Source organism: Hypanus sabinus, chromosome 17 (genome assembly GCF_030144855.1).
Source record: "Hypanus sabinus isolate sHypSab1 chromosome 17, sHypSab1.hap1, whole genome shotgun sequence".
Lineage (NCBI taxonomy): Eukaryota > Metazoa > Chordata > Chondrichthyes > Myliobatiformes > Dasyatidae > Hypanus > Hypanus sabinus.
The window spans coordinates 83,900,947-83,914,903 of record NC_082722.1 but is presented as its reverse complement, the minus strand read 5'-3'; the positions used below and the strand labels follow the sequence as shown (position 1 = coordinate 83,914,903).

Here is a 13,957-nt window from a genome sequence, read left to right as displayed (position 1 = left end):
GCTGAGACATGACACTGTCCAGCACCTTTGTCTCCCTCTCATCTCAGCTCTCAGCCCTCCTCTCCCCTCCTGGCACAGGGTGGGGGGGGGGGGGGGGGGAAGAATGTTAACCTCCATTCAGTAACCTGGCAGCCCCCCACCACCTCCCTCCGATCAGCACTGCCCTCCACACCGTTTGTGCCCTCAGCTCTGTACCCAGCCTCAGAATAAGACCACAAGACATAGGTGCAGGATTAGGCTATTCAGCCCATCAAGTCTGCTCCGCCATTCCATTATGGCATAACCTTTGATGCCCTGACCAATCAGGAAACTATCAATTTTCACTTTAAATATACCCACAGACTTGGACTACACAGCTGTCTGTAGCAAAGCATTCCACGGATTCACTACTCTCTGACTAAAAAAAATTCCTCCTTACCTCTGTTCTAAAGGGTCGCCCCTCAATTTTGAGGTAGTGCTTTCTAGCTCTGGCCACCTCCACCATTGGAAACATCCTCTGCACATCCACCTTATCTAATCTGTTCAACATTCAGTAGATTTCAATGAGATTCCCACACATTCTTCTAAATTCCAGTGAGTACAGGCCCAAAGCTGCCAAATGCTCCTCATATGTTCAACCCTTCATTCCTGGAATCATCCCCGTGAGCTTCCTCTGGACTCTCGAATTATAACACATCTTTTCTGAGATATAGGGCCCAACACTGTTGACAATACTCCAAGTGAGGCCTGATTAGTGTCTTAAAAGAGAAAGCAGGTACAGGGTTTTGAGTTGGATGATCAGCCATGATCATACTGAATGGTGGTGCAGGCTCAAAGGGCCGAATGGCCTACTCCTACACCTATTTTCTATGTTTCTATGTTTATAAAGACTCCGTATTATCTCCTTGTTTTTATATTATATCCCTCTTGAAATGAATGCCAACATTGCTTTTGCCAATACAAGGATATCTTTTTAGAACAGAGATGAGGAGAAATGACTTTAGCTACAGGCTGGTGAATCTGTGCAATTCATTTCTACAGACGGCTGTGAAGGCCAAGTTATTGGGTATACTTAAAGCAGAGGTTGATAGATTCTTGATTAGGCAGGGCATGAAGGGAGGTGGGGAGAAGGCAGGAGAAAGTGGTTGTGAAGTATATTGGAATGGTGGAGCAGGCTCGATGGGCCAAATAGCCAAATTCTGCTCCTATATCTTATGGTTTTGCCAAAGTCAGCTCAGAACAGAACGTCACCTTGCTCACCTTGAATCCTCATCATGTGGACAGTGAGCTCATCTCCCAGACCCCGACCCAACCCTATAGCCCCCTGTGAGTTCCTCCCTCTGTGTAGTCTTCTACTGTACCCCGTTTCCTGCCCCCCGCACCCAGCCATACAGTTCCCAGGGACCTCCTCCCTCTACACTCTTCTACTGTACCTCTTCTCCTACTTCCAGACCCAGTCACAGAATAAGATGCCAGGGACCTCCTCCCATTGTACCTCTTCGTCCATGAAGTGCTCAGGGCTGAGCAGCTGCTTCTCTGCCTTTTTCTGTCGTGAAGACACAAAGCTTGAAGGTGTCCATCCTGCACAGAGTCACATCATTCATTCAGTTCAAGTTCAGTTTATTGTCATTTGTATATCACCAAACAAAACCACATTCCTCCAGACCAAGGTGCACTACACAGAACATACAACTCACACACACGGCATACAACTCACCACAAATAAATTAACAAATAATAAGGTGCATATATAAGTTAAAAAGTAAACAGTATAACACTCCTGGCACTTCATACTTTAAGATGGTGCCAATAAGGGGCGACTCATTGAGCATAACTTCGATGAGAATCATCAAATATTCCCATTCAGGACTACCACAGCTGAAATCCACAGTCACACAGCCATGGGCACTTCAGTAAGCAAATCATTTGATACTCAAAATCAAAGGATTCCAGACTGCAGTTTCCCGTTAGGAAAGAGGAAGCATGAGAAGTGGGCTGGGCTGCAATGATTGAAATGCAGAGGTTTCTGATCCTCACTCCCGTCTATCTTTCTGTTGAATATACAGTCTGTGGAAAATAAAACTGAAGGTAGCAGAGCAACATTGTCTAAGGGGCATCAGGAACTACTGTGTACTTTGCTTCACAGAAACATGGCTATCCCCCGCCATTTCAGACACAGTGCTATAACTCAAAGGCTTTACCTTTCACTGTAACACAGGACAACTGGTGATCCTTGTCTTCCTGACAGGAAGACCACAGTCTGTGCAGATCAGAAATAACATCTCTTCCTCACTGACAATCAACACTGGTGCACCTCAAGGGTATGAGCTTACTCCTCTGCTCTACCCTCTCTTTACCCACAACTGTGTGGGTAGAGACTGCTCAAATGGCAGAATTTCAGATGGCAGTGGTGTACAGGAGCAAGATAGTTCAGCTGGTTGGGAAGAGTTGCAGCAACAATCTTGCACTCAATGTCAGTAAGACCAAGGAATTGATTGTGAACTGCAGTGAGGGCAAGTTGAGGGAACACACACCAGTCCTCAGAGAGATCAGAAGTGAAAGAGGTGATCAGTTTCAAGTTCCTGGGTGTCTATCCAGGATCTGTCCAGGGCCGAACATATTGATGCATCTACAAATAAGATATGGCAGCAGCTATACTTCATTAGGAGTTTGAAGAGTATTGGTATTTCACCAAAGACGCTCACGAATTTCTTCAGGTATATAGTCGGCCCTCTTATCCACGAAGGATTGGTTCCAGGACCCCTCGCAGATACCAAAAATCGCAGATGCACAAGTCCCTTATTCAAACTGTCTCAATGCAGTGGACCTTAGGACCCAGCAGAACCCCATACCTTATTTAACCTGTCTCAGTGCAGTGGACATTAGGACCTGGCAACGGAGCTCTGAATCCACAGTGTTTTTGTTCATGAAAATAATCACGATCACGAATGAAAATAAAGTGGAAATAATAAAGCGATCAGAAAGAGGTGAAACGCCATCAGTCATTGGAAAAGCGTTAAGCTACGTCGGTCAACGATCGGAACAATTTTAAAGGATAAAGTGAGAAAGGCTCTGCCCCAATGAAAACTACAAGCAACATAGTGGTTTAATTATTGGGTTTTGGGTTTTTGATCCTCCACAGATGCACAGATGGAAAGTGCACTCGGGAGCGGTCTGTCACTGAAGCAAACTCGGGAGCTTTCGTTCCTGAGCCCAGCACTGAAACATATGTTCTTAAGCGTTTTATATGCATAGAAAGGTAAAATATATACTATATACTAAGACAAACGTTTGACTAACTGATGCTAAATAAAACCGGATGTACCTGTTCCGACTTACTTAGTAGGAGAACTTCCGATTTTTTTCGATCCTGATCCATGATAACCCACGCCCATCCTCCCATATACTTTAAATCATCTCTAGATTACTTATAATACCTAATACAATGTAAATGCTATGTAAATAGTTGTTATACTGCATTGTTTAGGGAATAATGACAAGAAAAAAGCCTGTACATGCTCGAACAACAAGGCCTTGAAGGGCACTTCCGGGTTTTCTCGATTCGCGGTTGGTTGAATTCGCGCATGCAGAACTCACAGATAAGGAGGGCCGACTGTACTTATCATGGAGAGCATTCTAACTGGTTGCATCACTGTCTGGTATGGAGGGGCCACTGCACATGATCGGAAGAAGCTGCAGGAAGTTGTAAACTCAGCCAGCTACATCATGGGCACTAGCCTCCCCAGCACTGAAGAGACCTTCAAAAGGCGAGACCTCAAGAAGGTGACATCCATCATTAAGGATCCCCATCACCAGGACATGCCCTCTTCTCATTGCTACCATCAGGGAAGAGGTACAGGAGTGTGAAGACACTCAACATCTCAGGAACAGCTTCTTCCCTTCCGTCATCAGATTTCTGAATGGGCAATGAACACATGAACCTTACCTCACTACTTTTTGCCTCTCATTTTGCACTATTTATTAATTTTTTAAAAGCATACACTTATTATAATTTATAGTTTTATTACTTTTTATTGCGATGTACAGCTGTAACAAAACAACTAATTTCACAAAAAAAATGCTGGGTGATATTAAATCGTACAATGAGATTCAGACGTGGTGGCAGGGAGCTCCATAGTCTTACGGTCTGGGGGAAGAAGCTGTTTCCCATCCCAACCGTTCTTGTCCTAATGCTGCAGGACCTCCTGCCTAATGGTAGGGGGTTAAGGAGATTGTTGGATGGATGGGAGGAACCACTGATAATGCTGAGGACGGGGGGTGGAGTTTCAAGATGGCGACGTAAGCATCTGCCTTTTAGGCGCTCTTTATTTTTTTAACTATAATCACCCTTTAATTAGATCTTTTCGAACTTAATCATATGAGTTGCTACCTTTGATTGACCCTTTTTTCCTAAAATAATAGTTGATCTAATCTTGTCAAACCTAAAATGGCTACAAGTAAGAAATCGGCTAAGGATCCTGTATCCATCGACGCAATTTCTGGTCTTTTGGACATTAAACTGGATGTTAAATTTGCGGGTATGGAAGCTAGACAATAAACTGGATGCTAAATTTGCGGGTCTGGAAGGCAGACTAGAAGGTAAATTGGACAGTAAACTGTTAAGTTTGGAAAGGAGGATTACTACGAAAATATCCGATTTTGAAGGAGTTGTTAAATCGCTTGAAACTAAGTTTCAGTCGCAGGCGTTAGTGGTTCAGCAGCTTGGAAATAAGATCACGACTCTTGAACAATCAATTTGTGAAAAAGCACGTACAATTGAAGTGTTAGAGAAGAAGATAGAGTCGACTGCTAAAACTTTAGATCAGTATAAGTTTAAAATTACTGATCTTGAAAATCGTTCTCGCAGACAGAATTTGCGCATCATCGGAATTCCCGAAAAAGTTGAGTCCGGTGATTTAACTGAATTTTTCTCTAAATTACTGTGGGAAATTTTCGGTGGTGAAGGTTTGAAAAATGAACCTGTTATCGACCGCGCTCACAGAGTTGCGAGGCTTTCGTCTGTGTCTGATAAACCACGAGCGGTGATTGTTCGCCTTCATTATCCTCGTGAGAAAGAGCTTCTAATTCGGTTAGCTCGTAAAAAAGGTATGATCTCCTACAAAAATTACTCATTTCGAATTGTTGAGGACTATTCGTATGAAGTAATGAAAGCCAGGATCGCTTTTAAACCAGTGATGGCAGAGATTCATTCGATTGGATTTAAACAAGCTTTAATGTATCCAGCGAAGCTTAGAATTGTGCTGCCCGACAACAGTCTACACTTTTTTAACACTCCTGAAGAAGCGAAGAAATTTGTTGAAGAATATCGATCCTCTAGTGCGGGGGTCGGCAACCTGCGGCTCCCGAGCCATTTGTGGCTCTTTCACCTCTGTGCTGCGGCTCCCTGTGGCTTTGGGAAATAATTGGTCAGTATTTAATTAAAATGTATTTTATGTTAGTTTGTTAGCTTTTGAAATGTAATTCTAAATTTGAAGATTATGGTGATCTTGTACAATCTAAGTGTGGCGACACATTTCCTGGCACATCCGAAACGGCTCACAATTAGCCAGCATTCCGGCTAAGGGAGATAGCCTACGGGGGTTTGTGAGTACGCGTCTTTTGCAGCATCTGCGTCCATGGGGGCTGGGTTGAGGGAGGCTTAAAAGCAAGGCTGTTTAGTTCGAATAAAGTTATTCGACTGCAGTTTACTGACTGCGTGAGCACACCGCTACAACGTGTTTTTATCGCTGTTAATATACGTCACCACTACCAATACCTGACACCCGCCAGTGCGCGATTTCTTTAATTTTTCGATCCAAGGTAAGCCAACTATGGAGAATTCTAAAAAAAGAAAAGTGACTGAAGAAAACAGAACGTTTAATGATACGTGGACAGATTCATTTGCTTTCACTGTTGACGAGACTGGTTTACCGGTATGCTTAATATGCAATGAGAAACTAGCAAACAACAAAAAGTCAAATGTCGCAAGGCATTTCCAGAGTAAACACGCAGCCTTTGCTCAAAAATATCCGGATGGAGATGAGAGAAAAAAAGCCGTTTCGGAACTGATGCGGAAGGTTGATCTGAGCAAAAATCATTTCCAGAAATGGATGAAGTCTGGAAAATCAACGACATACGCCAGTTATATTGCCGCTCAGGAAATAGTCAGGCACGGGAAGCAGTTTACAGATGGTGAATATATAAAAGAATCTTTCATTAAGATTTCAGAACATCTATTCACGGACTTTAAAAACAAGAGTGAAATTGTGCAGAAAATCAGGGATATGCCCCTCTCTGCAAAAAAGACAGAACCATAAAAATGGCAGAAGACATCACAAGACAGCAAATTAAAGACATCAATTCAGCTGTGGCCTACTCGATTGCCTGTGACGAGTCTAAAGACACAGGTGATATTGAACAAATAGCGTTGTTCTGCCGGTATGTAAACTCTGCCGGGCCACAGGAAGAACTGATTGAGTTGATACCTCTAAAAGACCAAACACGGGGGGAGGACATCTGTGAGGCTGTCTTGAATTGTTTAAGAGCCAAAGGAATAAAGACCACCCATCTGGTGTCAGTAGCTACTGATGGGGCTCCGAATATGACGGGAACGCACAAGGGATTTGTGGCTTTACTGCAGAAGTCGCTGGACAGAAAGCTGCTGACTTTTCACTGCATCTTGCACCAAGAGGCACTGTGCGCTCAAACATTTCCTCCGGAATGCACAGAAGTAATGGATGTTGTCATTCAGATTGTCAATAAAATAATGGCAAAAAGTTTAAATCACCGTCAATTCCGTTTGTTACTGGACGAGATGGAAAGCGCATATTCTGATCTCCTGCTGCACGACAAAGTCCGGTGGCTGTCCAGAGGGGAGGTGCTGAAACGCTTTGTCGCGTGTCTGGAAGAAGTGAAAACTTTCCTGGGCAGCAAAGGGCTCACCTTTCCTGAGCTGGAACAGCCAGAGTGGCTGGAAAAGCTACACTTCATGGTAGACATGACAGCGCACCTGAACACGCTGAACACAGCTCTTCAGGGGAAAGGACGCACAGCCCTGCACATGTTGGAGGATGTTTTGGCATTCGAGCGCAAGTTGACAGTGCTTGCCAGAGATTTACAGAAAGGCACTTTGTCTCACTTCCCCAATTTGAGAGAGTTCAAACAAGGTCACGACATGATAATTTCGGAGTATTTACATTCTGCAATCATCGCAATGCAAACATCGTTTGGGAAACGCTTCTGTGAGTTCAGAGAGGAAAAAAACACATTATCCTTCCCGGTCACTCCCTTAAGCATCGATCCTTCCCTACTGAATACGACTGCATTGGCAGGTGTGAGTCAACCTGATCTTGAGATGGAACTGGCCGACATAGCCGACAAAGACATATGGGTGTCCAAGTTTAGACGCTTGACAGCAGACCTTGAAGATATTGCCCGTCAGAAGGCCGTTCTTGCTCAGAATCACAAATGGAGTGATATTGAAAACCTTCCAAAACCGGACAAACTTGTGTTCGAAACATGGAATGCTATGCCCGACATTTATGTAAACATGAAAAAGTATGCGCTTGGAGTCCTGTCGATCTTTGGATCCACATATGTATGTGAGCAGGTGTTCTCCAACATGAACTTTATTAAAAACAAACATCGCGCACGCCTCACAGATGACAGCTTGCGATCCTGTGTAAAGATGAAGGTGACGTCATACAGCCCTGATGTGCAGACGCTGTGCGCTGAGGTCCAGGAGCAGAAATCCCATTAACCAAGTATGATAAATATTTTAATTGCCTATTATTTTATGTATATTCATATTTTTTCATTGTTCAGTGAAATAGTCCTTTTATTTTTCAGGCTGACAGCTGGCTGATGTTATTTTTGGTTTGCTGCTGGCGGCAAATTTAAGTTTGGCGTTTTTCATAAATACAAGAAGGACTCAAATAGACGTTGAGTATTTTACTTAAAAGTAACCTTCAACCCAACGTCTTTTTTTCGGAGTTCAAAATGTTTTTGTTGCATGCAGAAATGTAATTTCGTTTTCTCTGCAGGAGTTCATCAATTTCATAAATGCAACACATTATAGTTTGTTTATACATAGCATAAAGGCAAAAAAAACGTTGTATGCAGTGTTATTTCATTTTAAATGTCAAACGGGTTTTGCGGCTCCCGGTGTTTTCTTTTCTGTGGGAAACGGGTCCAAGTGGCTCTTTCAGTGGTAAAGGTTGCTGACCCCTGCTCTAGTGCAACTTGAACTATGAGTTACATTGAAGATTTTTTTTTTGGAGAGAGGATGCCATTTCATTTTAAGTTTTAACCCTGGAAGTTGGGTTATAACTTTTTATTTTGAACTATGGGTCTGGGTCTTTTTTTTTACTACTATTATTATTGCTTATAGATGCTGTTTTAATTTTTATAATATCCTTTTTTATACACGTTTGTATTTTGTAATAATGAATTATTTTTTCAAAATGTCGTTTCTTCTTCCCATAAGTCTTTACTTTTTATAAGCGTTTATTTGCTTGCCTGTATTTAGAAATGGAACAAAGGTTTTGAATTCTTTTTTTTAGTCTTTTTTTTATATATGTTGTAGTGTCTATTAAATCTTTTTTTTAAAAAAAATTCTATTTTGATAACTTTTTTTACTAAATTTTCTTATTAGATTGCTGAATTTATATTCATATTTTGTAATATGGCTTTCTCAAAATGTCGTTTCTTCTTCCCATAAGTCTTGGCTTGTGAAACGTCATCTTTGTATCTGAATATGGAATTTCTTTTTTAAAGGTGTATCACATTTTTAAACTTTAATGTTCATTTTTTTTTTATTAATGATTTTTCTGGTTTTACTATTTTAGTTTTTTTTGACTTGTCTGATATGTGTGTGTATGTGTATGTATATATATATATATGTAGGTATATATATATATATATATATATATTTTTTTTTTTTTGCAACTCTATATTTTAATTATATAGTTTTTTCTTAAAAAAATTTTCTTATGGAGCTGCCATCTTGAAATGGGGGTAATATTAGTATTAGTTTATGCGCCTGCCGCTTGGCTTTCTTTCAAAGGGTGGGGGGAGGGGGGAGGGATCTTTTTTCATGCTTTTGCTTTTTATTTTTTTGCTTTTAGTTTATGGGCTGACTTTAAATTGTTAATATTGTTGAGGTGTCAGGATCTCCGGTTGCTCCTGAATCAATTTTCCTCCTTCCTAAATTGTGGGTTATGTGTCTTTTTAACCTTTTATGATACACACAATTAATATTGGTATGATGGATAAATCTATTAACTTTATCTCGTGGAATACTAATGGTTTAAATCATCCGATTAAACGTAAAAAAATATTTAAAGTATTCCACAGATTGAACGCTAATATTATTTTTGCACAGGAGACCCATATTAGGAGGGAGGATAATCAACGTTTTTTTAGGTTCTGGAAAGGACAACAATTTCACTCAAATTGTACCGCTAAAATTAGGGGTGTGTCTATTTTTATAGACGCCTCAATTTCGTTTACACATTATGAAATTATTTCTGATCCACAGGGTAGATTTTTGTTGATAACTGGTTCACTTTTTAATCGGAAAGTTGTTTTAGTTAATATTTATGCTCCAAACTTTGATTGTCCTGAATTTTTTAAACGTTTATTTACTTCTCTTCCTAATTTGAATGAATATATGTTGATTATGGGTGGAGACTTTAATTGTTGTTTGAATCCTTCGATGGATAGATCTAAACCTATTCGAACTCTTCCGAATAGATCAGCTTTACTTATTAATTCTTTTATGGTTGATTCTGGAATTACTGAAATATGGCGGTTTTTGAACCCTAAAGATAAAGAATTTTCATTTTTTTCACATGTATATCATAGTTATTCTAGAATTGATTATTTCCTTATTGATCATCGTTTATTAGCAGATGTTATTGATTGTAAATACGATTCTATTGCTATTTCGGATCATGCGCCTTTGAAGTTATCTATTAAGATTCCGGACTCTTCTATCAATACTAGATCTTGGAGACTTAATGCTACTTTGCTTCAAGATCCAGAATTTATTACCTTCATAAAACAACAAATTGACTTATTTTTTTCAACAAACTATAATGAAGAGATTGACAAAGGAATACTTTGGGACTCTTTCAAGGCTTTTATTCGTGGACAAATTATTTCATATTCCGCTGGTAAAAGAAAACAAAGATATTCAAATATAGCTTTATTGGTGGATAAAATTAAAGAAATTGATAAGATTTATTCCGTTACTCCTACCAAAGAACTTTATAAGAAGAGAGTTGAGCTTCAAATGGAACATAGTTTATTATTATCTTCTTCAATTGAGAATCAATTAATTAAGACTAGGGCTCAATTTTATATTCATAGTGATCGAACTGGTAAATTGTTAGCTAATCAATTAAAAGCTATTTCGACTAAGCGACAAATTATTAAAATTCGTAAACAAGACGGTAATTTAACTACTGATTATAAAGAAATCAATAACACTTTTCAAGATTTTTATAAATCTTTATATCAATCAGAATTTGACGGTGACCGGTTTACGATGGATAATTTTTTTAATAACTTGAATATTCCTAAACTGATAGATGAAGATTGTAGCTTGCTTGATGCTCCTATTTCTATGGATGAAATAAGAGAGGCTATCTCATCAATGAATTCAGGGAAAGCTCCTGGTCCTGATGGTTTTATTGTAGAATTTTTTAAAACTTTTTCTTTATTGCTTTCTCCTTGGCTATGTGAAATCTTTAATGATGCGTTTGTTAAGAAGAGATTACCTCAATCGTTTTATGAAGCTACTATCTCTCTAATTCTTAAAAAAGATAAAGATCCTACTTTATGTGCATCTTATCGCCCTATATCATTATTAAATGTAGACTCTAAGATTCTTACAAAAATTTTAGCCATTAGATTAGAAAAGGTATTACCACAGATTATTTCAGAAGATCAAACTGGTTTTATTAGGAATCGGTATTCCTTTTTTAATATTAGAAAATTGATTAACATAATTTATACTTCATCACCTGCAACCCCAGAATGTGTTATCTCATTAATGCTGAAAAAGCCTTTGATAGAGTTGAATGGACATATTTATTTAATGCATTGAGAAACTTTAATTTTAGTCCTAATTTTATATCATGGATTAAATTAATATATTATAAACCTGTTGCTTCTGTTCTTACAAATAATTATAGATCCTCTTTTTTTCAATTATCTCGTGGTACGAGACAAGGTTGTCCTTTAAGTCCTTTATTATTTAATATTGCATTAGAACCTTTAGCTATTGCTATTCGTGAGTCTCCTAATATTTTTGGTATTACCCGTAATGAGAAGTTATACAAATTATCGCTTTATGCTGATGATTTGTTGTTATATATTTCTAATCCTAGTAGGTCTATTCCTGCTATTTTATCCTTGTTGGCTCAATTTGGTAGCTTTTCTGGTTATAAGTTAAACTTAGATAAGAGTGAGTTATTCCCTTTAAACGCGCAAACTTTATTGAGTGATAGGATGCCATTTAAAGTTGTTACTGATAACTTTATCTATTTAGGTATAAAAATCACCAAGAAATATAAAGATTTATTTGGACTGAATTTTTTACCTATGCTTCATCAAATTCAGCAACTTACTACAAGATGGTCTCCCTTATTTTTATCATTAGTTGGTCGGATTAATGCTATTAAAATGATGATTTTACCGAAATTTTTATATTTATTCCAAGCTTTACCAATTTTTATTCCTAAATCTTTTTTTGATAATATTGATTCAAAAATTTCCTCATTTGTGTGGCAAAATAAAAATCCTAGGTTAAGCAAAAGGCAATTACAAAAGTCTAAAAAAGATGGTGGTCTAGCTTTACCTAACTTTAGATTTTATTATTGGGCGAATAATATTCGTAACCTAATGTACTGGAAACTAGATTTGGATTCACCTGTGTGCCCACAGTGGGTAAATTTGGAATGTAGTGAGGTTAAGGGATATTCTATATTTTCCGTTCTTGGTTCTTTTCTTCCTATTGATTTAGCCAAATTCAATAAACAGATATCTAACCCTGTTGTTAAACATACACTACGAATTTGGTTTCAATTTCGCAAATTCTTTAATCTGAAAAACTTTGCTCTGGACAGCCCTATTTTATGTAATTTTTTTTTTAAACCTTCATTGACAGATCAAGCTTTTAGTATATGGAAAAGGAAAGGTATAAAATGTTTTCGTGATCTTTTTTTTGAAGGTACTTTGATGTCTTTTGATCAACTATCCAACAAATTTGAATTACCTAAATCTAATTTTTTTAGATACTTACAAATTAGAAATTTCTTACATAAAATTCTTCCATCTTTTCCTAATTCAACTCCATCGGATTTTTCAGATTTGATTTTTACTTTTAATCCTTGTCAGAAGGGATTAGTAGCTTTTATTTATAACATGATTATGAAGATACAGCCAGAAATATCGGATAGAATTAGACAAGAATGGGAAAAAGAACTTCGATGTAATATATCAACAGATAAATGGGAAAAAATTTTACAAATGGTTAATTCCTCCTCTATTTGTGCTAAACATGCTTTAATACAATTTAAAATTGTACATAGAGCTTATATGTCTAAAGATAAGCTTGCCCGATTTTATTCGCATATTAATCCTCAATGTGACAGATGTCACTTAGAAGTGGCTTCATTGACTCACATGTTTTGGACATGTCCCACTTTACATAACTATTGGAAGGACATTTTTGATGTCATTTCCTCAGTATGGAATATCGATTTACAACCCCATTTTATTACTGCAATTTTCGGTATACCAAATGAAGATGGCAATCAGCTTTCCCCTTCAATCAGACGAATGATTGCCTTTGTAACATTAATGGCCAGAAGGTCTATATTACAAAACTGGAAAGAAGTAAATCCTCCTACTACATTTCAGTGGTTCTCCCAAACTATTTCTTATTTGAGTTTGGAAAAAATCAGAAGCACTATCTTTGATTCTTCAATTAAATTTGAAGAAACCTGGGGACCATTTATTCGACACTTTCATATGAATTAATTTGGCCTATTTCAGATCCTTTTCTCTACTTATCCTTGTTCAGGTATGGAGTTCCGGAGTTCTTTTCTTGACACCTTCATATATTTATAAAGTACTATTATTGCCCATGTTAGTTATAGTTTAGTATTTTTTTTTCAATATATATTTTTTCTCATATATAATCTCAATTTTTTTTTCTTTTTTTGATGATTATTTTTGTTTTTTTTCATATATATTTATATAGACTTGATTGATTTATGTACCTTTTGTTGATGGATGTTTTAATAGGATATTATTATCCTATTACTAATGTAATCTCAAGTTTATTGAATCTGTAATCTATTCATTATTATGTGTTGTTTTTTTTTATATATGAAATTTAATAAAAAGATTGAAAAAGAAAGAAGATAATGCTGAGGACCCTGCGTACGCTGCACTCCTGATAAATAACTCAAGATGGGTGGAAGAGAGACCCCGAAGATCCTCTCAGCAGTCTTTGCAATCCTTCGTAGGGACTTGTGGTCAGATGCCTTGCAATTCCCATACCAGAAAGTAATGCAGTTGGTCAGGACACTCTCAACAGTGCTACTGTAAAAATTGGTTAATATGTCAGCCCTGCATCCCTCACAATCCTCCGTACGTGAGTTGGGCGACACATGACTCACTGATACGTGTGCCCAAGCTGGGGAAACAAGCAGTCTACTTAGGCCGCTGTGATGCACAGCACAACAGGCCAAATGCACAAAAGACTTCATGTGAGCAAAGTGCATGAGGCACCCATCGCCCTTGCCCATAAACTGAGCCAGGGAGGTGGGTGGCCCATTGGGGAATGACGGGATAAACTGGAAAACGTCCCAGCCTTATGCTAAAGGCCTGGTAGTGTCTGTTCACGGTCCACCAGCATGACGTTGCATCAGGTCAGTCAAATAGGGCCTCAAACCCCAGACCAGAC

At 38.2% G+C, this 13,957-nt stretch overlaps 1 protein-coding gene across 2 annotated transcripts in view; it reads right to left on the bottom strand.

Annotated features, from left to right (window-relative positions):
* The window catches only part of gpatch1 (G patch domain containing 1), an 81,509-nt gene that overhangs the window by 61,896 nt on the left and 5,656 nt on the right, over positions 1 to 13,957 (bottom strand). For both annotated transcript variants that reach the window (XM_059993356.1, XM_059993357.1), the window contains exon 3: positions 1,475 to 1,560. In XM_059993356.1, the coding sequence (XP_059849339.1) occupies positions 1,475 to 1,560 (86 nt within the window). The remainder of the gene's footprint in view (positions 1 to 1,474; positions 1,561 to 13,957) is intronic.